Here is a 26,399-nt window from a genome sequence, read left to right on the forward strand (position 1 = left end):
TGGATACTGCAAAGATCTCGAAAATTAATTAAATTGAACAATAAAGAACACATTTTTAATAAAAATTTAAGTACTTTTACTAATTTTTTCACGAAAATTTTCCTATGTTACGGTGTGATTTGCCGAAAAAGCAAGCAACGCTCATTATCAATAGGTCTTTCAAATTTATTTTAAACGTTACATAATTCAAGGTATTGAGCATTTGATTTCTAAAGCTGTACGAGAGCTGTGGGTGATTTTTATGGATTTCTAAATATTAGCGTAGCTACTTTTGGGGCACCCAGGGCAAACACATTAGGCGGAGCAAACACGTGGAACACCCTCAATCTCTGGATACCAAATACTTTTAACAGGTAATGAAATATCTTTTTATTGAAAAACTATTTTGGGATCCCCTGGGCATTGTCCTGTTTTCCCAACTGTTAAGACACCCCTGTTTCTTACGACACAATGGCAATTCAAACAGGCACTCATACTTTACCGCATCTTTAGAATTGACCCCAGAGGGCATTTTCATTTTGGTTAAAATAGTTTAAATGTTTAATAGTGAAAACGTGAACTATCAAATATTACTTTCGTTATAAAGTTAACACAACAGTTATATTTACTAGTTTGAAAAGAACTAAATAGGAAACAAAAATATGATTCAGGCAGAGTCGTAGCACCAGAGTTGCACCCCAGGCTATTGGCGACTGTTTGAGAAACATCCCAAAGGATGAGAGAGAAAGTTTTTTATTGTTTTTCATTTAGTTTTTTAGATTTTATTTTCAATTGCAAAATTCCTTAAACGGTAACTAGTTTAATAATCGAAAAAGCACAATATTCATTTCAGAGTAACTGCGGAACATATTGACACCTTAGAGTTGAAATACTATCTCAACTATATGCTTGACACAGGTGGAAAATCTCAAGAACCATTCCTACTGAAAAAAAAATTTTTTTTTAATGGTTTTTGGTTATGAGAAGAAGAAACTGATTAGTGAAATATCTTTTCCGACGAAGAATTTACTAATAAGGTTTTGTTTGAATTTCCATCAAATTGGCATATGTAATTTTTGCGCATGCAGCGTGAGTAGCTCTACTGACCAAGCAAGAAAAACCACGTGGGTTAACGTTTCACTTGTTACGTAGCCCATTGTCTTTATAAACATTAACTACATGCTTTATAAACTAATTGTGGTGACGTACAAATATCTATGACTTACATTATAAAAATAAATTGGATGTTGTATGTCACATGGTGATTCAAACGAATAAACGAAGGCTTGTCATATTATATATTTTTATTTTATATTCGTCTTTGAACAGCCAACCCAGATAATAATAATACTACATAAATAAAATTATTACGCAAAATAATTATGTGTGTTCATTCTGAAAATACTTACAATTTTTATTAAATGCACATTTTGCGCAATTAAAAGGCATTATATAAAATTAAAAAAAAATATTTGCTCAATTCATGTTCAGCATCACTATATGCAAATGAATATTTTTGCAGTATGTAATAAAGATGGACTATGTTTTTATTTTTCTCGTTACACGTGAAAAATAGGTTAATTTAATTTTGATCTGCACCTCAGAAACATCACTTCAAATTAAAATCGGACATAAATTTGAATGAAAGTATCTTAAGGGAATATATTTTTCTGCAATATTGACTAAATTTTCTTAACGTGATATTCTATGTAATGTAAAAAGTCACGGGCCTTGTTCTGTTGCTGTCTAAGAAATTCATTTGGCTATAAATGTCAAGCTATATATTTTAATGATTATTTTTTATGACTCAGTTATAAATGTATAGTATTGATTTAAATCTCTGTTAAAATTTCTTAAATAGAACTATATATGAAAATGCTGACTATTTCGGTTAGAAAACCTAAATTAATTTTTAAAAAAATTCCATATCATTTTTATGTTCTTAAGCAACCTCATGTTTCCAGAAAACCTCGTTAATAGTATGTTTTGGTTAAATTATAACGAATGCAATATTTAATTTGAATGTAATCCCAAAAATATTTCTAAATGAAGCAAATTTAAATACATTATGTATTCCAGCGATAATGAACTTGTATTAAAGTTAGATTCAGGTTGAAATTTCTGCTATTTATTTGCTAGACAAGCTTGAAATGCAATATACCAGCAAAAAAAGAAAGGGAAAAAAAACCGGCATGATCAAGCAAAAATATTTGCTGGTACCAGCAAAATTACTAGCATGTCATGGTATGTATTGGCACACTTTATTTGCTTGTCTAGCATACAGATACCAGCTTGTGCTGCTGGAATATCTTGTTAGTCTAGCAACAATCACGACCTTCACTTGCTAGTTTTCTATGCTATTCCAGTATGAGAATTCTACCATCGGCTGCTAGGAATTTTTGCTATTCCAGCAAGAAAATTCTACCATCCGTTGCTAGGAGTTTTTGCTTTTCCAGCAAGAGAATTCTACCATCCGTTGCTAGGAATTTTTGCTATTCCAGCACGAGAATTCTACCATCGGTTGCTAGGAACTTTTGCTATTCAATTCAGAAACATCACTTCAAATTAAAGTCGGACATAAATTTGAATGAAAGAATTTTAAGGGAATATATTTTTCTGTAATATTGACTAAATTTTTTTTAACGTGATATTCTATGTAATGTAAAAAGTCACGGGCCTTGTTCTGTTGCTGCCTAAGAAATTCATTTGACTATAAATGTCAAGCTATATATTTTACTGATTATTTTTTATGACTCAGTTATAAATGTATAGTATTGATTTAAATCTCTGTTAGAATTTCTCAAATAGAACTATATATGAAAATGCTGACTATTTCGGTTAGAAAACCTAAATTAATTTTTTAAAAAAAATCCATATCATTATTATGTTCTTAAACATCCTCATGTTTCCAGAAAACCTTGTTAATAATATGTTTTGGTTAAATTATAGCGAATGCAATATTTAATTTCAATGTAATCCCAAAAATATTTCTAAATGAAGCAAATTTAAATACGTTATTTATTCCAGCAATAATGAGCTTGTATTAAAGTTAGATTCAGGTTAAAATTTTTGCTATTTATTTGCTAGGCAAGCTTGAAATGCAATATACCACCAAAAAAAAAAGAGAAAAAAAACCCAGCATGATCTAGCAAAAATATTTGCTGGTACCAGCAAAAAAAACTAGCTTGCCATACCGTGTATTGGCACACTTTATTTGCTTGTCTAGCATACAGATACCGGCTTGTGCTGCTGGAATATCTTGCTAGTCTAGCAACAATCACGACCTTCACTTGCTAGTTTTCTATGCTATTCCAGCATGAGAATTCTACCATCGGCTGCTAGGAATTTTTGCTATTCCAGCAAGAGAATTCTACCATCCGTTGCTAGGAGTTTTTGCTTTTCCAGCAAGAGAATTCTACCATCCGTTGTTAGGAATTTCTGCTATTCCAGCACGAGAATTCTACCATCGGTTGCTAGGAACTTTTGCTATTCAATTCAGAAACATCACTTCAAATTAAAGTCGGACATAAATTTGAATGAAAGAATTTTAAGGGAATATATTTTTCTGTAATATTGACTAAATTTTTTTTAACGTGATATTCTATGCAATGTAAAAAGTCACGGGCCTTGTTCTGTTGCTGCCTAAGAAATTTATTTGACTATAAATAAATGTCAAGCTATATATTTTACTGATTATTTTTTATGACTCAGTTATAAATGTATAGTATTGATTTAAATCTCTGTTAGAATTTCTCAAATAGAACTATATATGAAAATGCTGACTATTTCGGTTAGAAAACCTAAATTAATTTTTAAAAAAAAATCCATATCATTATTATGTTCTTAACCTTCCTCATGTTTCCAGAAAACCTTGTTAATAATATGCTTTGGTGAAATCATGGCGAATGCAATATTTAATTTCAATGTAATCCCAAAAATATTTCTAAATGAAGCAAATTTAAATACGTTATTTATTCCAGCAATAATGAGCTTGTATTAAAGTTAGATTCAGGTTAAAATTTTTGCTATTTATTTGCTAGGCATGCTTGAAATGCAATATACCACCAAAAAAAAAAAAAAAAAGAGAAAAAAAACCCAGCATGATCTAGCAAAAATATTTGCTGGTACCAGCAAAAAAACTAGCTTGCCATACCGTGTATTGGCACACTTTATTTGCTTGTCTAGTATACAGATACCAGCTTGTGCTGCTGGAATATCTTGCTAGTCTAGCAACAATCACGACCTTCACTTGCTAGTTTTCTATGCTATTCCAGCATGAGAATTCTACCATCGGTTGCTAGGAATTTTTGCTTTTCCAGCAAGAGAATTCTACCATCCGTTGCTAGGAGTTTTTGCTATTCCAGCAAGAGAATTCTACCATCCGTTGCTACGAATTTTTGCTATTCCAGCATGGGTTTGAAATCAGCATATTTTTGTTACTGGTACCAGTCTGAATTTTGATGAGCATGCATGAATTTTGCCTTATATGAGACTTAATAAATATACAAACAATACTTTTGGATTGATAACAACAAAGTGGAACAGTTTTTACCGCTTTTTCCAACTAAAGATAAAGTCTGTAAGGTTTTTACTTTTAACACATAACCATCTGGAAGAGACCTTAAGAAGAAGCAAACTGTTTTGCATTTTTTATTCTTACATTTTACAAATTTTATATTAATTTACTCTCCATAATAACAATTTCATAATCTTAATAATAAAATTTAAACAAGTTCTGGGGACCTAGTTTAAATAAATATAACAAGGTCTAAATATTTGACAAAAATAAAAAATGCTATTTTCGCCTAAGCTGTCTGTAGAGCATATTAAGCTGGCAAGTATAAAAAAAACATGTAATAGATTGTTAAGGTATCTACCTTTCCATACTTGGGAGTCAGCTTAAACAGCTAATAAGCATGAGATGCTTGCACATAGCTTATCATGCTATTACGATGAATGCTAGGTATCTAGCATGTGATGCTGGCAAGCAAAAAGAAAGCATATAATAGCTTGTTAAGGTACCTACCTCTACATGCTTGGGAGCCAGCTTAAACAGCTAATAAGCATGAGATGCTTGTACATAGCTTATCATGCTAGTACGATGTATGCTGGGTATCTAGCAAGTGATGCTGGCAAGCATAAAAAAGCATATAATAGCTTGCTAAGGTACCTACCTCACCATGCTAGGGAACCAGCTTAAACAGCTAATAAGCATGAGATGCTTGTACATAGCTTATCATGCTAGTACGATGTATGCTAGGTATCTAGCATGTGATGCTGGCAAGCATAAAAAAGCATATAATAGCTTGTTAAGGTACCTACCTCCCCATGCTTGGGAGCCAGCTTAAACAGCTAATAAGCATGAGATGCTCGTACAAAGCTTATCATGCTGGTAAGATGTATGCTAGGTATCTTGCATGGGATGCTGGCAAGCATACACTAGCATGAAAATCTAGCAGACCTAGCAATACATAGCAAAAACTAGCATATTTTTGTTGCTGGTACCAGCATGAATTTTGACGTGGGAATTGTTCAATGCTCTTTAGATAAGTAGATAGATAACCAATCCTTTATTTTAGACAACTCATGTTAGGGAGAAAAATGTAAGAATCAAAAGTTGTGAGAATATGAAGAAAATAAAAAGTTATCGAACAAACAAAAAAGCTGAGTAAGAATTACCTGTCATATCCAGTAGCGTTACAAGATGTGCAGACTTCATCTTTGTCAAATCGATGTACTCTTCCTCTTCCTTTACACCAAGTACATTGTTTCTAAAATTTATTACTATATATAAAGACAATCACATAGGGAGAAATGAATAAAAAGAAAATTGTCACAAACGAATATAAAACATCCACACGTAAAAGGCAATATTTTGAACAATTAATAAATATTTCGCTAACAAGGAAAGCAGACATCTGTAAAATTCCTATTGACTCGAAATCAAACTTAAATTGAAGAGGAAGGGTAAAAACATAGGATGGGATAAAAATTTGCCACAAATGCAACCCTTGGATCAAAATAGGATCTCTCATAGCTCTAGTTAATATATCATTGAAATAAAAATTCATAAAGTAGATGTGTATTCATAGCTGAATGGCTAAAACATTCTACTTTAAATTGAGAGGTCACTGGTTTCATTCAAGCACTCAAGTTTAGAAAAAAAAGTTCTCTGACTTTTCCAGGTATATCAGGGAAATTTCAATGAAAATCCAGACCATATTTTATTCATACCATGCAATTTTTCATCAGGAAACTTTAATTTTTTAGTTGTCATGTCAAATATTAGATTTTATGAGAAAAAAAAAAACAAGACTTAATTAGAATGGAAACATAGAAGTTTCGGTAATATGAGAAATTTTTGTAACAAATAATTGTAATAGATGTTTGAATTCTTTAACTCTAATCTCAATAACTGATTACTGTAACTGACAATTCTGAGACTGGCTATTTTACTGGTACAGGCCTGAAAGCGAGACGGAAATGAGAAAATACTGGTAGGAGAACTATTTCAATATTAGATAACATTCGGAAGGAGTTAATCTATTCTTAACAATAAACAATTCACTGTAATTAATTTTTTCTCGGCGAAGAAGCAAATCATTATAAAAATTGTATCCATTAAAAAAATTGGTAGTTATAGATTTTCATTATTCCCGAAAAAAAATTTAAAACTTAAATTTATTTGTTACCAGTTTTTACTCTTTTCCGTCTTGATATATATGGGCTTTCACCCCTGCTGGAATAATGTAGGGATATTCCAGGTTTTTATAATAAAATTACAACTTTTCCCGACAATTCCCTCCTTTTTAGAGTCGAAATAAAATTCTCTGACAATTCCAGGTTTTCTTTGTTCTACCTAACACCTGGAAGCCCTACAATACTGGAAAATGTTTTTTTTTTCCTTTGAAGAATATATATTAAAAAAAAAATACTTATTTAATTTAGCAATATTTATTTGAGAAATTATTAACTTTTAAACATTTTTGTTTTATTAGCTAAATAGAGGCTTTTCATATATAATTATTAAGAAATTAAATTACTTTTTAAACCAAAATTATTTATTGAAATAATAAAAAATGAAAAATTTAAAATAAATTACTAAAGATACTTTATATTTTTTTCTAATTTCACTATAATAAAAATTAATACTTTAATTCTCAATTCCTTTAAATTAAAAATGTTTTTACTTATTTTTTTTTAATTGCAAAAGAAAAATAAGTATTTCACAAGAAAAATCATTACTTTTTAAACTTTTTGGTTTTATAATTAAAATTAATAATTTCTTTCAGAAAATAATGTATTCAAATGATAAAATTAAACATTTTTCATTTTAAAAAATTAAAGATTTCACACAAAAATAGTCTTTTAATATAGATGATTAAAAAAAAAATTTTTTTTTCAATTTTAATAAATGCACAATTACTTACTGCCATTAGCTGGGAGAGAACTGGCATTCTCTCTACAATGAGTCAGACATCTTAACCATTCAGACATGAATACATATTGCTCAAGAGGTTATTCAATTTTAATATTATATTAAATAAAACTTAGAGGAGTCATGTTTTGAACAAGGGCCTCATTCACAGATAATCTAAGTCATATTATGTTTATTACTATGCTTTTTAATTTAAGCTTATTTTAATTCTAATAAGAATGTTACAGATGTGTATTTCCTTTGTAAGTAATGAAGTTGGCTACTTTTATTACAGAAGTTTGAAACTAGAAAATTATGATTTTCTTTCACTTCATTAATTCACTCAAGTATAGCTTAGTAGTAGTACACTTTATTAATTTTGATAAGACTGCATTTGTTAAATGATTATAAAAAAATTGAACTAAATCCGACTGTAATGAAAAAAAAAACTATTTTCAGAGTTTACAGTTAAATAAATGTAAAATTTAAAAAAGATTTACTTCTATTTACCAAGAATTTTAGCTCCAATTACCTTCTAGCTTATATGGTCATTAAAAGAAAGTTTGCAGTCATAGGAAAATTATATTTAAAATAGAAAGAATTTATTAAAAACCAAGCTATTATGTCAACATTTAAAAGAAACACTACTAAAGAAAATAATAAATATTTACTAAAAGTTATATTTTACATGGAATAATCCTTCGATAAACAAATTTTAGAATTGCGTTTTAAACTTTTACAACTTGTTTTAGAAGTTTTCTAGATATGGCACAACACGCAAAAAAGAAAATAAACATAAAAAGGTCTAAATTTTCAATCGCTCATCAGAAAACTATGGGAACTGTATTTCCCAGATTGTGGCTACCCCCTATGTTTTGGAGTTCAGAGATATGTATTCAATGAAAGTACGGCTACGTGTCTAGTTTTCTAATTTAAAATATCATCAGCACTTATTAATTACCATATTTAAGGTCACCCCCTTGAACCATTAGGAGTGATTCTTAGACTGTTAAGATTTGATCATTAGATCCAGAGCCGGATTATATCTTTCGTAGGCCCTAGGCACAGAGCCGGATTATACCTTTCGTGGGCCCTAGGCATAGCCGTTTTTGGCCCCCCCCCTCCTTCCCCCACTCCCCCCCCTCTTTTCAAAATATATGCTAAAATTTTCTTGCATATTTTTTTTTACATTTTTATTAATATGGATTTTAATTTACAAATTTGCTTATCGAACTTTATCTGCAATACCGACATACTGCCGATATTGCAGTAGATATCGATAATACCATTATGATTACCGTAATTTCGCGCGTATAGTCCGCGGACTATCTGTGTTTAAAATGCGAATTTTTGAAGGTGCGGACTATCCACCAGTGCGGATAATACGGTGGTTGTTCACGGTTAAAATCGTTGAAATTTAAAAAACACGATGTCGCAGGGCTCGAAAAACAGCCCGTCCTCGTCGATCAAAAATTCCGAATCCAACGTCCGCGCGGACGGCCATTTTCCTGTTAATGTTCGTGATACATTTTCAATTTTCATTATCTTACAACAGTCCTACAAGTTACAAGGCAGCAAAATGACCCACAATACAGCAACATACTACGCATGTTGGAATTGATGATTTCTCAGTCTGGGAGTACTGCAGCGGTTGAAAGGGGCTTTTCAGCAATGAACTTACAAACAAACAAAACAAAAAAAAAAACACATTACGTACTGGTCTTAAACAAGAAGCGTTAAACGCAATTATGAACATCTATCTAAATGGAAAACCCCTTTCAGATTTCTGTGCAGAAACCTCTGTAAATCATTGGCTTGATTGTGGAACTGGCAAACGTCATATTCTATTCATTTAAAAAACGCAGTACCCTCGGATAAATTGACATTCCAGATAACTTGACCTTTGTCATTTAAATTATTTCATAAAGGAAAGAAATTATTTCATAACAGAAATACTAGGTTACTACTAGTAACCTAGTATTTCTTTTATTACTGTATAATGTAATCCTAGTAACTACTAATTCATTGTGCTATTTATATAAATGTTTGTAATAAATAAGAGAAAATTATATTTTTATTTATTTAGAAGCTACGGGTTAGTTTCAAAGGAGGACGGGTAAAATTTCTGAGTTTTTTCGAGCCCTGCGCTGTCGTGAACTGCCGATAATCAAATATAAACAGCGCGAGACCTTTCTTGGAATCAAAGAGAACTTAATCTCTCTTTCCCTTCTGCCATATGAACAGCTATTGAGTGTAGGAAATGGGCGTGGAGTAGAGAAGCATAAATCAGAAAGGAATGAATGAAGGAAATCAGGGTGGGGCCAGTGATAACGTCAACTGTAAAACAAGCACTCTCCCCCCCCCCCGCTTTTTTCAGGAAATATGTCTCTTCCACTTGTCATGAATGCCTCTCTCCACTCCCCTTTATTCTTCAGCTGCTTGTTAAAAACATGTGAATGCTTGATGAATAAAGGGTGCTGATGAACTTGGAATAACCTTGAATAATCTTATGTTCCAGAAGAATTTCAAACTTTCAACTGAAGGTCAGTGAAGAGGGGAAAAAGCTAAGTGTGTGAGAATTTTAGACAGGGGATAAAAGAAAGACCGTCCTAGGCGGAGTTATTTAAAAAAAAAAAAAAAAAACCTGATTGGAGAAGCAAAAATAGGGGGAGGAATCGCTAAAAATAGAAACTTGTTTTAAATGCTTGGGAGAGCGCTTTTTATTGTTTTTTTTCTTCATTGCTCATATTTCTGTCTGATTTCGACCATCGTCCTCAGCTTATTATTATTTTTTTCAAATCGTTGTATCTTCAATTCTGATGCGTTTTTGTCTTATTAATGCACAGTATTTTGTTTTTCATCTTCATTAACGTTGATCCAACATTATGTCTGTGAAACATCGCCGGAGTTTTACTGCTGAGTTTAAACTCAAGGTAGTTGTGAAAGCTGAAAAAGATGGAAACAGAGAAGCGGGCCGTTATTTTGAAGTGGACGAGAAAGCGGTGAGAAATTGGCGCAAACAAAAGGATGTGTTAAAAAGAATGGGAAGAAAGCTATCCAATCGGCACGGAAAAGTAAAATGGCCAGCTTTAGAGGAAAATTTACTAAGATGGGTTCTCGACCAAAGAAATGCCGGACGCTCCATTTCAACAGTTAAAATCCGTCTCCGAGCGAAGGCCATGGCAGATGAGATGCAGATAACGGATTTCAAGGGAGGAGTAAATTGGGTTTACCGCTTCATGCGTCGTAAAAACTTGAGAGTTCGCAGCAGAACGACAATGTGTCAGGCTGTTCCGCACGATGTAGATGAAAAAAAAGCTTCTTTCCTTCAGTTTACAAGGAAAGTTATTGCAGAAGGGAAGTATTCCCTGAAAAATATTATAAATATGGACGAAGTTCCATTAACATTTGATTGTCTACCGAATCGCACCGTCGATACTTGTGGAGTGAAAACAGTATCCATAACAACAACTGGTCAAGAAAAGACCCATTTCACAGTGATGCTCGCCTGCTGTGCTGACGGCACAAAGTTGAAGCCGCTCTTAATCTTTAAGAGAAAAACAATTCCGAAGGAAAATTATCCTCGAAGCGTCGTAATACGATGTAATGAAAAGGGTTGGTGCAACGAGGACATTATGCTCGATTGGTTTCAAGAAGTTTGGAAGAAAAGAGAAGGTGCCTTTTTCAATTCCAATGGAGTACTGATTATGGATTCAATGAGGGCACACATAAAGGACAGTGTAAAGGCGGAAGCTAAGAAAAAAAACATCGGTGCTGAACTTAGCGTTATTCCAGGAGGTTTAACAAAAATCCTGCAACCTCTGGATATTAGCGTAAACAAAAGTTTCAAGTCCCACGTACGTGCTTGCTGGGAGAACTGGATGTCGGAAGGTTTACATACTTTCACAAAAGGAGGAAAAATGAGACGCGCTTCATACACTGAAGTTGCCGAATGGGTCGATAAATCCTGGAAAAGTGTTAAAGTGTCAACCATCCGATCGGGATTTATAAAAGCCGGGATTGTTAGTGAAAGCGAGGAAATCTCTGACAGTGAAGATAGTGATGCTGAAAACGAACTTTCGGACACTCTTTCCGAAAATATATTAGAACTGTTTAATTCTGATACTGATGAATCGGACTTTGAAGGTTTTCGTTAATGTAGTAGAATGTGTGATTAATTAAAATATGATTAATTAGTAAGCACTGTTTTTTATTTATATTTAGCGTTTTATTTCAGAAGATATATTAGTAAGTAAGTACTTTTTTTCTATTTATACTTAGTTCTTTGTTTCTAAAATAATTCGGACGTATAGTCCGCGGACTATCCGGTGGTGCGGACTATCCGACGATTTTTGAAATTTTTCTACTATAAAATCGGACCTGCGGACTATACTGTGGTGCGGACTATACGTGCGAAATTACGGTAGTTCAATCGAGAATACTTTTCCTAACTGTCACATTGCATTAAGAATATATTTGTCGATTCTTGGATCAAATGCAGAAGGAGAAAGATCTTTCTCCAGATTAAAATTGATAAAAAAAATTTTGTGTTCAACAATGATCGTTTAGCATCGCTCGCACTTATGTCTATTGAATACGACATTTTGCGTAGTCTTGGAATTCGACAGCTAATACAAAATTTCGTTGAATCCAAAAATCGCGAAAAAGTAATATATTAGATCATAAGATTCTGCAAAATAATTTATTACCGAAAAATATTATATTTTTATATGTATCTTCATAATTTTGTGCAAAATACACTTGTTGTTTTTAAAACTAAATTATTTTTGTCAACAAATTTTTTTCTCCCAAGTTTTTCGTAGGCCCTAGGCACGTGCCTAGTGTGCCTATAGGTTAATCCGGCCCTGATTAGATCAAAAGTTATTCGGGGTGGTCGGTCAAATTTTTTTTTTTTGCACAATGTACGTCAAAAGTGAAGTGCTTGCGGTTTTGATTTAGATTTTTTTCTCTTCTTTTTGTTAAACATTTAAAACAAAAAAATAGAGTAGAAGCATCACTCACCCTTCCATTTCCAAAACATGTTTCACAGCGAATCCTGCCATTTCCAACACATGTATGACAAGGTTTTGTGAATGCAGTATGAGGCACTTCAATCTTAGCAAATGAATCAACAAAACTAACACTGGGGACAGCTGGCACATCCCAAGGCCGAGGAGCTGGACCATTATGAGGACCATCAATAGGCTGTCCTGCAAAATGTTCACAATCATCAATCAATCAATTCAAATTCCTAAGGTAAATTGATTTGAAGAGTCAAAGTATCAGAAAACACCAATCCTTGCCTACACTAAAGATAGCAAGAAAAAACAGATGCTATAATAAGCCCATAGCTGAAAATTGGTACTTCGAATAGTACTATTATCACAAAAAAAAACTATAGTAGTTTTAATAGTATCCCCTGATAATAAAAACATATCAAAAGATAAAAATTCTAGATATAATAAATAATACATATTTGGAGAAGTGTGCAATGCACTGTCCTGTTTAAAATCTGGATGAAAAAACATTTCCTTCCCATGTGCCTTTCGCAGGGTTGGGTTTTTGACGTCAAAAAGTGGTTTTTGACATGACAAGGGTATAATACTGGTTTAAACCGTCAAAAACTGAAGTTTGCCAAGAAAATATATAAACTTCAAAACTACCAACAGTTGCCATGCATTATATTGAAATTTAATTTACTATAGGTAATCAGCAGGTTTTAAAACATTTTTTAATTAAAATTAAGGTAAAATAACAGATTTAAAATCTCAGAAATTTATATTGAAATGCATGTGCAGAAAACTTTTGCACAAATTTTTTTTAAATATTTATATTTTGAAAAAAAAAAATTTTTTTTTTGATATTTAAGAAAATTAAAAGTTTATTATGATGCATTTTTGACATAAAAGGAACATATAACTAATATTTATAAGAAACTTACAAGTTATGTTGTATAAATACAAACTTGGTACAAGTGTATAAAATTTTTTTTAATGTTATACCGAATATCTTTATTATCCAGTATGTTAATTTGAATTTAAAAGTAGTTATATTTGTGAATAATGATAAATATAATTCATATTGTTTATTATATTTATTTATAATTATTACACTTATGATTTTAAAACAATTTTTACCTCTTAATTTTTTTTTCTCCACTTGTATTAATTATACAAATAATGCATATCTTGCAAGCAAGAAGTAATTATTCAACAGCTGAATATTTAGATATTCAACAAAACTATATAGTATTCAGCAAAATGAAATTCTCAAGTATTTGGATAAACTAAATTTTCAGCATAGTAAATTAATAGGCTGAATATACTGTAAATCGACACTAACTACTCTGTGTATTTAACAGAAAGCACTTAAATTTGTATTGTCTTATGTTAAAAAGATTATTAAGAAGATTTAAAAGAATATTAAAAAGATTTTTCTTTAAAAGATGTCTAATGTACAAAACTGCTAATGTTTATCTTTAAAAATGTCTAATTTTTAGTATAATCTATACTATACACTAAATTTGGTTATAAATAAATTTCTTAATAATATCACTGCAGATTTTCAATAACACATGAAAATGAATACATAATATTACAAAAGATACAAGATTTTGGTTACTATTCAAAATATAAGTGTTTCTTCAAAATTTTAAATTTATTTTTTCTAGAACATATTTAGAAACACTATCCTTTATAAAAAATATATAAATTTTATGTATTAATTAAATTTTACATATGAATATAGGTTTTTTACATTTTCAAAATTTTTGACAGTGAGGTTTTTGACGTGACGGTTTAAACCATGGTTTAAACCGTCAAAAACTGTCACATGTCAAAAACCTGCCAACCCTGGCCTTTTGAGATTGATTAAGTACTTGCATGTGTAAAACATAACATATATAAAATAAACTGTTTATTCCCTCTGATTTTACACAAAACATGTTTTTTTTATTGGCTTTTCAGCAATTTAACAAATTTTTAATAATTTATTACAACAATGCAAGTGCTGAATTTTATCACATTTTTGTATGCTTAATTTGGGGTGACTCTACCGTAAACCCATGTCTTTTTCTGATAGTTCAAATAACATATAATAACATATAGTGGGATAATAACATATTTTTACCATTATACGGTTCAAAGGTCCAAGATGTCTGACGTTTTTCAGTAAAAGTTTCCAATTTGTACTGAAATTATAAAAATAAATTAATCTCTAGAAACATAAATTAATTAAGATATTAATTATCAAATTTACTTACGTGGAAAGCACTGGACATATGAATCTCTCTCACTTGCATGTCTCTGGCAGGACCAGAGCTATAACAGCAGTGCTCCGAAGCAAACTGAGTAACAGCATCTCGCACCTCCTCCTCATTGAAACGTGGTAGACTAAAAAATGTGTAATACTCTTAATATGAAACTATAACAAAATGGTAAACATGAATATTAGCTGGCAATTAAGCGCAACTAAAATGAATGATTCATATTATCAAAACTGAGCACAGGAATTGAAAAAGATGGATAAGGCTTACAATTTTCGGTCAAAACAAAAATAATTTTATTATTTAATCAGATTTGACTACAAGGACAAAGTGAGAAAGGTTTGTAGTGCTTATAATTAATGGAGACTAGCTATTGGCTTTTTTTTATTGCTAAACTAAATGATTAGATAAATTTAAATAGATATTGAATGTACAGGCAGGTGGCAGAAGATTTAGTTGCTCTGTCTATCAAAATAACATAAAACTTTTCCTGAGTAACAATGAAATTAAATTTTTTTTGCCTGGTTTTATTTAACAAATTCAAATCATCCTAATAATTGCCATACGGCATACCCTTTGATTAATTTTCCTTTGCTTTTTAGGCTTTTCCCAACTAATTTAATGTTGGATGGATTGTTAATGTGATGCTTTATTGTTTACATCTATATATAATTTTAATTAGATTCATGTAAATGAGTTACTTACATGATCAATGACTTTACATAAATAAGAGCTTTTCATTTGACATGAAGCAAGTAAATAACATTAATTTGCATTTGATAGTAGGACATGAATAAGAGATTAATCTCCTTTTTTATAGCATGTGTGGCAGAGCCTTGACCAAGGCATTTTTAAATTTATAAGAAGCCCATACATGGTGCTTTATACCCCTAATAATTGAAATCAAAATTCAGTTAAACAATTCTTTAAACTAAAGATAAGTTTTATTTAAATCAGTCAAAAAAAAAAATATGTACAGTAAACAATTTAAAACCAGATAAAAATAACTTTTAATTTAAGCAAACCAAAACAAGGTGGCCAAAAGCACTAAAAAAAAATTTCCATGATTTTCCAGACTGAATTTCCTTAATTGGCATAAATTTTTCAATTATGTCTTATTTTTATACACAAAATACATTACAAAACATTCATATGTGCTGTTGATAATATTTCTCATAGATGGCACTTTTCATGGTGCATTAATTAGTTGATATTCAACTCAACCACTCTACCTTTAACATATTTTTTATTTATTGAATATTTTCTGTTTTAGAGCATAACTGTAATAATTGTTTTGTTGATATTTCTCATAGATGATGCATAGAGCAGTGTGGAATTGGACAGGATTTATTAATACAACACTGCACAAAGCATCATCGATAAAAAATATTTTTAACACTTTTAAAAAAAGTCATGAAAATAAGCAATTTTTTTTTCCTTCAAAAACTATTAATAGGCCATTTTTTTTCAAAAAATACCAGGCTTAAACTCATGCATGCCTTAAACTCATTTCCTTTTCACTGACTTCAACTCTCCCTCCCTTGTGACCAACCTGATATTTTATAATAAATGCAAAAGTTAATCACAATGCAGGTAATGTTTAAAATTCATACTTTATTAACTACAATATGTTTAAATTGAATCAGACAAGAAAAAAAGGAAAATATGTAATGAAACAAATTGTTAATAAAACAATGGTTAATAAACTAAGACCTCTAGATAAAATAGTCTTAACTCACACTTTTAACAAATTGTAGCATGCACGAAGAATTTGTAATAAAAAATCATGCATAGATTGATAACTCAAAAATGCAACAAAAAAACTATTTAAAGGTGAAATTTGTCAAACATTTAAACTTGTGAATTTGGACTCTAAATACATTACATAAACCAATTCAACCTTGCATGAAAACAATATTGCATATCTATCATGTTGAGAGAAAATGGAAGAACACTACAATCTCTTCTAGATTTGTCTCACTTGTGCCATATTTTTTTTTCATTTCTTTTCATTTGACGAAATTCTGCTAGTTCATAGTTAATTATGACATTTCCCTTGTAAATTCATAAAGTTAATGAATATTTTGATTGTTTATAACACACATAGAATATTTTAATTATTAGCTACTATGGAAACAAAAGTCTCAGCCTGAAAGCTATAGTAATTAAAAAAAAATCTCTTAACTGTAAAATGAGATTAGTTGCAACTTTCAACAGAATTTATAAAAAAGTAACTCTTTCTTAAAACGAGCTTTTATTTCTAGTTTGCTGTTTATTTTTATAGCAATACAAGGCTTCCAACTCTTTTCTGTGATTGGTTATAAGAGATCATTTCACTAGATATTTAAAGTATAGTAAGATAGCTAAATGGTACAAGAAACTAAGGCCAATGCAAAATGAAAGAACAGAAACAAAAATCAGGAAAGTTCACTAGGGCATCTGGGGGTTATAAAACTAATACTTATATGAAGAAGATATACCTTCTGAAGAGTTGATTAATACAGATAGCTATAAAATATTATAAGTTTTAAGAAAATAACAAACATTTTACATTATTACACAAAATAACTAGTATATTTAGCATTATATTTTATTGTTTAACCCTCTAAGATTTTTTTTAATTCAGTTCATGAATTTAGTTATTCAGTTTATGAATCAGTTTTCTTTTCAGTTACAAACACTGGTTTTTTCAGTGTTATTTGATGGGAAAAATTGTTTTCTCATTAGGAAATTTCCATTTTAGACTTGTAATACTTGGAGGGTAAAACCACTAATATAATTATCATTCTAAAACATATTTTTTAATACATTTAACTACATTTTTTAATACATACTTAAATTTTAAAAGAAAATATAGAAAGAAAAACAATCATTTAATTCATATAACCAATTAAGTAAGAGTCAAATACAGTAACAAGATAAAAACAAAAAAGTTAATCAAGATATAATGGTGAAATATGTTAGGAAATTTTTTTTGGTGGGTTAAAAAGCAGATAATGATTACAAAAAAATAATGATTTTGCATATGAACAAGACTTCAAACAGGAAGAGTACTTAAAATTATTTTATAGATAAGTATTTCTATGATTGGTTTAATTAATTTAAAAAACTAAACATTTGTCAAATAGTCTTTTGGAAAGTTAGGATGTAACCATAACACTGAAGTTTATTTTAAGATTCAAATGTTAAGTTCTATTGCTTACCTAGATTTTAAGAAAAATTATATTTCTCTTAAACTATGTTAATCTGCTTGTAAAATATGAATAAAATATAAAAAAAATATAAGGTTTTACTATTTTTTTTATCTATGTCTATAAGTAAAATGATATTCAACAGAGTAAGTAATACTGAAATAAGTTTAGTCATCTAGAGTTGATAATAGTTGGATTATTCAGAAATCTCCAGGAATTTAAAATTTTTATTCTAATAAATTAATATGTTTAATAGCAAATACTTTTTTTCTTAATTGTTTTACATATTCACATAATATTGTTAGAACAGTTTTGATTTTTAAAGCAGATAGGTACTAGAAAATATTAAATTATAATATATGAATATGTGTTTCAATTTTCTTACTTTTGGACAGGCTGTCTCTCATGTTCTCCAGGCTGCCAATCAGGCACAGTCGGAGGTATTAAAGTAGCTATAATCAATAATAAGAATGTAAAATTGGCCTTAAAAATTTTAACAGCCAAACACAGACTAGTTGTGATTAATAAATGATATTGCAAGATGATAATAAATGATATTGTATACTACAGAGATTTCAAACAAATGGAGGAGGTTGCACTTGTAATGATTAAAAGGCAGGTGGGAGGGGCTGACCTTTTAAAAACTGCTTAGGGAAAACACTGCTACAGTTTCATCCTGGCCAGTTGTTGATGTATCGCAATTGACCTTATTATATCAGGGGTCTGTCTAGGTTTTTCTTAGAGGTACCTATTATGTGAAAATTTAGACATAATTTGTGAAAAATTAAAAACTATATTAAAAAATCAACACAAAAATATTGATTATCGTTTCTTAAAGGATACAAAAATAAAATTCCAAGAAAAAATATTTTGAGAAACTACGGTTTTTCCTAAAGTTGAATTTGTAAAGATACCGCAAAACGGTAGAAAATTCGGCCTGGACAGACCCCTGTATATGTTTATCATTTTATTGCCTCTACTGTTAAGATGAATTATTTTTTTTGCTGTGACCCTTTACTAAAACTAATTGGCAGATAATACAGAGAGCCAGGTGTGTTACAGCTATTATAGACAATTATGATTCTACTGCTCTATAACTAAACATGCTTTAAAAGAGTAAAATGTAGAATCTTGGAGAATATGCATAAAGTATTACACACAATAAATAATAGTAATAAATAATAACAATAAATAATAGCATAAATATTACTCACATAAAAATATGCAGTGTGTTACAGAAAGAAAGTCAAAAATTATAAATAATTTATAATAAAACTAAGTAAGTCATTAGGAATGACAGGCAAATAAGTTAAAATATACTAAAACAAATGAATTGATACAAAGGGGATATTTTTATAAGATATTTAATAACATTTCGGAAAAGACTTATTAGAACCTTTCTTTTATATTAATAGAGGAATGCTTGTACAATAACTTTTTATTATCTCTGAACACACATTATAAAACAAATAGTATATAATTAAGATTTCAATAAGTGGAAATTTTTTTGTGCACTTCTCTACAGATAATTAAGGTTCAGCTAATATGAAACTTGTATTCAGTTCATTTATTCAAAGAGATATCTCCAAATATATTAAAACTTTGCTCATTCAAGTAAAAATTGTCCAATGAAACAATAATTTCAGTAAAGCATAAATAATGAAGTTAATATTTTATAGTGATTAGATCTATCACAATCCTTATTTTCAAAATTATGATCATTACACAGTTCGATATTTTATTGATTTTTAAATAAATATATTGCATGGATTTTGAACATTAAAAATTATGCCTCCCTTGATTATTAATATAAGATTACTTGTAAAAGAAATATTTATTTTAAATTCAAACACTGCACAATACATTATCAATATTTTACAAGCATAATAGAAAAATTACAAATTTATAAAATATAAATAAAAACTAATTACACTAACTTTGTTCAAATGTTAATCCCTCATATCCAGGAACAGGTTGTATTCCACTCAAATCTGGAGCAGTAGGACAGACAGCTGGCTGACCAACTGAAAAGAAAAAATTAATAAAAATTAAAATAAATTGTAATGAAGTAATTATACTACTGTAACAGGAATAATAAAAAAAATTCCAACTAAGTAAAACATAGATTTTAAGTAATATTATTCACATAGTTTCTGAAAAACTTGAAATAAAAAACAAATACCTAACCATATCATAAAACTAAATTTTTAGGCAAATCATTAGCTTGCAGCTACCTAAACTAAAACAAACTAGGTAGTTTAAATCTTTGTTTCAAACAACCAATATGAGAACATATATATATATACAAAAGTAGTTTTGAGAGCCACACTCTAATCCATATTTTTATGATTCAAAGCAATTACAAAAAATACCCACATTTTGAGAATGAAAATGTATAAGCCTTATAATAATATAAGTGTATAAACATTTAATGTATAGACAGGCTTTGTTAGCACTTAAAGTTTGTCTGTCCTCTTGCTTATAGTCGAAGTATTCATACTAGTATTTAGCTTATAGTCCAATCATAATAAAAAAATGATCAAAATTTTATTTAAGTCAAATGATTTTTTTTTTAAATCTTCCAATCTTAACTAAAAGGGCACAATGAAAAATAGTTTTAATTATAGCACGTAAATTTACCCTTGTGCTGGTGAACAAAAACATTGAATTAAATATATAAAACAGAAATAAAAACAATGAAGAAAGAATGACACAGAGCTTCCACAACTTTTAATCATTATGCGTTTCATGGCTAAATATGGACTGCACATATTAGATATGAATATAAAAGTTATTAGACTGCACATAAAAGATAATATATAAATTAACAATAAGTATAATTACGATAAATTATACAGATAAAATAATCAAAAGTAACAAAATTTATTTTTTACATGAGATTATCTTTAGACAAATGAATTTTACAGTTGTGTGCAAAAAATTTTTTCAAGCCGCTTTAATAGTTTTCCAGATATGGTGAAATACGCAAAAAGTATAATTAACATTAAGAGGTCCAAACTTCGGATCGCTCTCATTACCAAACTATGGGAACTACAATTACCATATTACGGCTACCTCTTATACTTTGAAGGTCAGAAACCCAAATCGGTTGAAAAAAAAGGTATGTCTATTCAAATAAAGAACATTTTTATGCCTGATTTCGAAACTTAAAATATTGTCTGCACTTATAAATTAACATATTTGAGGTCGCCCTTTTGACCATTAGGATTGAGTCCTAGAACATGTAGATCTGATAGAGATTAAAAGTTATTTAAAGTGGTAAATTTTTTTGGTGTACTGTACACACATATTTGTGTGTGTGTCACTTAAGTAATATAGTTTTTGAGAATGTATTGTATGCATGTATTGTAACATTATGTATCCAAAATGTTCATCAATAATACATTCAGTAAATAAATTCATCTTTACATTAATATTTTGTTTCTGATGCATAAATAGTTGCTATTATGAGTACTTAAATGCTTTATATCTTTAAAATAAAATTTAAATGTAATTGATTAAAAAAATGTTAAAAATAACATTTATTAACAAAGAAAATAAGAAATAATATTATTAATCTGGAACACAGAGAATCAAACAAGTATTTTCATTGGAATATACTAAATAAATACTTCATAACAAGTGTTTAAAAAATGCTAAAAGAATATTCAAGATCTTGAAGTTTAGAAGTTTTGGGTGTCTAACAATATGATAATTGAAGCTCTTGAGTATAACACTGTTTAATAATTTTAAAATTATTGTTCATTAAAATTTTTTGCCAACATTTGAGCTATTAAAATTTAAATATATTCTCCAAATCAAAAAAAAAAAAATCTTTTGTCTAAGCCGGCAATAAAAAATTATAACAATTTGCAATAAAAACTTTGAAAGTGCAAATAATATTTACAAGTACTAACAGATTATAATAATATTTCATAAAAGCCAAATTATAAAAATTGTTTAACAGTAAATTATTAAAACATTAAACAATAAATTCGGTTCTGTATTATATGGCACAAGGTCAGCACACGTTATAAATACACAACTAACTAAATAATTACAAAACAAAAATATAAATTTTAACAATTGAAATTTATGCTAACCTGGACTTATTTGCTGACCAGGATATCCAGGAGTTACTTGAGGTTGTTGAGGAGGATATCCAGGAGTTACTTGAGGTTGTTGAGGAGGATATCCAGGAGTTACTTGAGGTTGTTGAGGAGGATATCCAGGACTTACCTGGGGTTGTTGGTAACCAGCACTAACCTGTGGTGGATATCCTAAATTTAAATAAACATTAGTTATATGTAAGAGATAAAACTCAAAATATAATGCTAAATGCTACACAATTCTTATTTTAGATAATTCATTCCTCAGATAATTCTAAACATTATAGAGCCATTAAACATTTTCAAAAACAAAATTTCATTAACCAAAAGAAATTTGTTCATGGAATAGAAAACCAAACTTAACGTCTATAATTAGTATCATGCTTTGCAGTTTATACAAGTAAACATTAAATTAATTTAGAAAACAAAATAAATGGTATTTTTAGTATTTTTCATTCGCACAATATGCAATTCCTAAAAACATAACATTTAATTGTTTAACCTTTGGTCTAAATTGTTATTTAAAAATCCTCACTTAAATAATTGACAAAAAATTTGAATAATAAATATTTGTAAAGGCAAGAAATAGTGACACCTTAAAAAAAATCCATGTAATTGTTTTTTTATTTATAATACGTCAAATATTAAAATTCATAAGCACAATATGGTAAAACATCTGGTTTAATTTATCCAAAATTTTATTTTATATTTATTATCTGGATTTATTTTATTCAAATATCAATATTAAATTTCATAAAAACAATAATCCATCCTTGTTACTTTAATCTGACATGCAATGTTAAAAAAAAAGTCAATTATGACTTATTCAGGCATGCTGATATTTATAAATAAAACAGTTTAATATTTCATTAATTTTAGATTATTCAATAACACACCCACAACACTGAGAATTTTTTTTAAACAATATCAATTATAATGCCCATAAGAAGCTTAAACCTCTTCTCATTTTTTAAAGCTAACTAATTTTTATGATAAAAAATTTAAGGCAAACTTGAAAAAAAAAACATAACTGTTTATTTATTTAAATTAGTTTTATCATTCACAATTGGTAAATTTGTTTTTATACATAATTATATCAGTAAAGGTCATTTGTATTGATGCTAATTTTACTCATTGATCGGGTTTTCTTGAAGCCAACACAAGTGGCATTTCTGCTCCAAGAAAATGACAGAGTAAAATTGGAATAGCTTGCGAAAATTCATGTAACTTCGATAATATTTAAAAGTCAATGAAAGTAATCCTTAAAAATGACCAACCTCCATTAACAACCTGACAGAATAGAAGATGGTTGCCCCAAGAGGTTTCACTGTATTAATTTATTTAAAACTTATGAATATGAAATATGCTAAAATTTTAATAAATTGAAAAAAAAAAAAAAGAATATTGATCACAACTACTTAATCAATTTATTCTACCAATAACACCAATAGAGAACAATTAATTTCTAAATGTACTGATAAAAATTTAAAAACTTCGACCAACTAGCAAAAATTTCTGTCTCAGTATCTACTAAAGTCAAAAATATTGAAAATGTTGCAGGGTATACTATATATTAGGGGTCCACAACCATTTTGAGTGAAGGACCATTTGCATAGCAACCCCCAACGATTATATTTATTTTCATAAATTTGTTTTTGTAAAAAAGGCAATATTTTCAAAAAGATATCAATTATTTAGTTTTTAAATACATTTTACTTTTTAAAAGTATCTTATTTTCCGTCTAGATATTACTAAGTTGACTGATTAAAAAAGTCTAGTGCTTATAACACAAATTTCTATTTAAAAATGACGCCTCGTTACGACCTGCCCTTCGTTAGTCATCCTGCTATGCAAGTGGCAGGGGTATTTCCACACCACCTACAGTTGCTAAGCCCCCAAATTGATTTTAAATGGAAAAAGTTTTAAAAAAACAAAGCATGTAGAGATATGCTGGGGGTGGCTACAAGTTATACCCTTTGAATTGGTTTTTTACTGTCATGTTTTTTTTTAGTTCCTCGCAGGCTGCTGCTCGGAAGTTGAAAAGACTTGTCGATTATTCTGTCACCTAATATGGAAATCTTCCTCAAGTTGTCTTTCACTCAAATTGGTTGTCCATCTTTACCATGCATAGAAAAAATTATAAAAGAGAAAACATTTTCATAACCCTTCCCCAATAAATTTTCTTATATTCTTAGGATTTTTATAGGATAAAAAACAGTTTATAAATTAAAGACTAGTCTCCTAATTACTAATCTTCCAATTACCTTGTTGAGGATAGCCAGGTCCAGCGTTATGAAAATCTCCCATTGCTTGAAAATTCAGAAGTGGTTGTTGAGGGACAGTATTCGAATTTGGTGGATAGTTTGATAATATAGGTGAAACTGGCGGAGGATATGGATTCTGCTGATCTGGTGAATAGCTTTGATTAGAATGTCCAATAAATCCTAGATTAGGAGGTTGTTGATTGTACATGCTGAAAGATAAAACAAAAATGTTGATTTAATCAAAGTATCCCTCATAGTACTATGATTCACCCTAATAATTCTTTTATAAATGGCACTACAATCCACTGTAGGCTATTTCTTGCTGAACAAGGTTGTTCCAAACATTCCTGTTTTTAACCTTGGTTCTGAAATTGGTAATTTTATTATGCAAAAAAAAAGCAAATACAATATTATGAAAGAAAAAAAACTAAATGCAGTAATATAATCTTTTATTAGTAAATATTTAAGAAATTTTAAAAATTGTACTACTATTTAAAGAAAAACAGTAAGAAAGTAAAAATTAATAACTTAAATATAAATGAAATCACTAAATTTTAAAATGGGAAAAATTAAAAAAAAATAATAATATTTTTAACTTCAAAAAAAAAAAAAATCATACATTTAAGATTATTATTTATCGATGTGAGAAGTAACAAACATTATAATTTTAAAATTATGTCAAATTTGAATAAAATTAAAGTTGAATATTGAGAAAATTACAAACAAGGAAAATTAAGCACAAAAATATAGAAAAACAAAATATTTTGAAATCTGAAAAATCAACAATACATCAATGAATTATATATTATTTTATTACTATTTATATTATTTTTATATTTATTTGGCTTTTTTTTAATTTTTTTAAAGTCTGGCTAAAAGTCTCACGGATAAAATTATCAATTGCAGAATAATTAACTAAAAATTTTAATTTAAATTGAAAATATTTTAAAATTACACAAAAATAAATGAAAATACAATAGAATGGAGAACAAAAGAACTAATTTAATAACTATTTATAACAATGAATGCTATAATCTAACATTAACATTTTTCAAACTAATTAAAAGAAAATTTTTTTTTCATGATTTAGAAATCTTTTTTAACGAAAAGAAAACAATATAATTATAAAACTTTTATAATACATTTCAAAAAGGGAAAATTTAGAAAATTATTATTTAACTGAAAGAAAGTAATACAATGTAAACTTTACTTTTAGAATGAAGTAAAAAACTAACATTTGAAATTGCTGATATACCTTTATAAATTCAAAAATTAATAAAAATTTTAGATGGATACTTTCTTTTAAAGCACTGCGCAACAGAAAATTAAAAAAGTGTCTATTATACCCTTCCTTTAACATAGTACATAATAGTTAATCTTTCTGGCAAATCAGAAACCACCTTTAGCTCATTTGTTTACCTTAATTTTGTATTGTTTCTGTAAGACCAATGTCGCACCAATATTTGCCACATCCCATTTTTCTTTACAGAAAAAACACATACCATTTCATTAATTTTTCTCAGGGCATTTTGGGAGATGAAATTATAATACTCAAATAACTCCCATTGTCCCCAAAGCGTTTTCTCGAAGGAACATTACTCAAAAGGCTTTAGTCTTAATAAGTGACTGTCATCTCTATATCAGCAGATCGTAAATTGTCAGAGCATGGGGGAGATTTTTGTATCGTGACCTGTGGCAAAATAATCGCCTAGTCTTGGAAACTTCCGGGCAGTGGCCCGCGAGAAACTAAAAAATAAAAAAAAATCACAGAAAGGGATCAACTCAAATGGAAAAACTCGTAGCCACCCCCAGGCAAACACACATCTACAAGTGTTTTATTAAAAAATTTGCAAGTTTAAAATCTATTGGCACCTCGGCGATTGTAGTTTGAGCGAAATATCACGATATAGAAATAGGATAAGGAATAAGAAAGACAAGGAATGCTGGATTGTTACACAGTTTAAAGGGTTATTTTGTTACCAGAGTAATAGATATATTTCAACATTTTATTTTAGGAAAATAAGTTCAGTTTAACTTTTATTTTTCAACAAGCAAGCAAAAAAAAATTTAGAAAGGGAAAAAAACATAATTTTTAGAAACAAATCTAACCTTACTAGACACTGGCACCTACTCACTCAGAGCCCTATGCAGCCACTTACTAGGCCTATACCACGA

General features: G+C 29.2%; 1 protein-coding gene across 2 annotated transcripts in view; it reads right to left on the bottom strand.

Annotated features, from left to right (window-relative positions):
- The window catches only part of LOC107449640 (protein SSUH2 homolog), a 58,978-nt gene that overhangs the window by 18,757 nt on the left and 13,822 nt on the right, over nucleotides 1-26,399 (bottom strand). For both annotated transcript variants that reach the window (XM_071178906.2, XM_071178905.2), the window contains exons 2-9: nucleotides 24,225-24,433; nucleotides 21,955-22,131; nucleotides 19,789-19,875; nucleotides 18,237-18,303; nucleotides 14,658-14,787; nucleotides 14,525-14,585; nucleotides 12,419-12,606; nucleotides 5,659-5,750 (exon numbers count right to left, since the gene is read on the bottom strand). In XM_071178906.2, the coding sequence (XP_071035007.2) occupies nucleotides 5,659-5,750; nucleotides 12,419-12,606; nucleotides 14,525-14,585; nucleotides 14,658-14,787; nucleotides 18,237-18,303; nucleotides 19,789-19,875; nucleotides 21,955-22,131; nucleotides 24,225-24,432 (1,010 nt within the window). In that variant the 5' untranslated portion in view covers nucleotide 24,433. The remainder of the gene's footprint in view (nucleotides 1-5,658; nucleotides 5,751-12,418; nucleotides 12,607-14,524; nucleotides 14,586-14,657; nucleotides 14,788-18,236; nucleotides 18,304-19,788; nucleotides 19,876-21,954; nucleotides 22,132-24,224; nucleotides 24,434-26,399) is intronic.

The sequence above is a fragment of the Parasteatoda tepidariorum genome, chromosome 6 (genome assembly GCF_982258835.1).
Source record: "Parasteatoda tepidariorum strain Cologne lab strain chromosome 6, Ptep-v5.0, whole genome shotgun sequence".
NCBI lineage: Eukaryota > Metazoa > Arthropoda > Arachnida > Araneae > Theridiidae > Parasteatoda > Parasteatoda tepidariorum.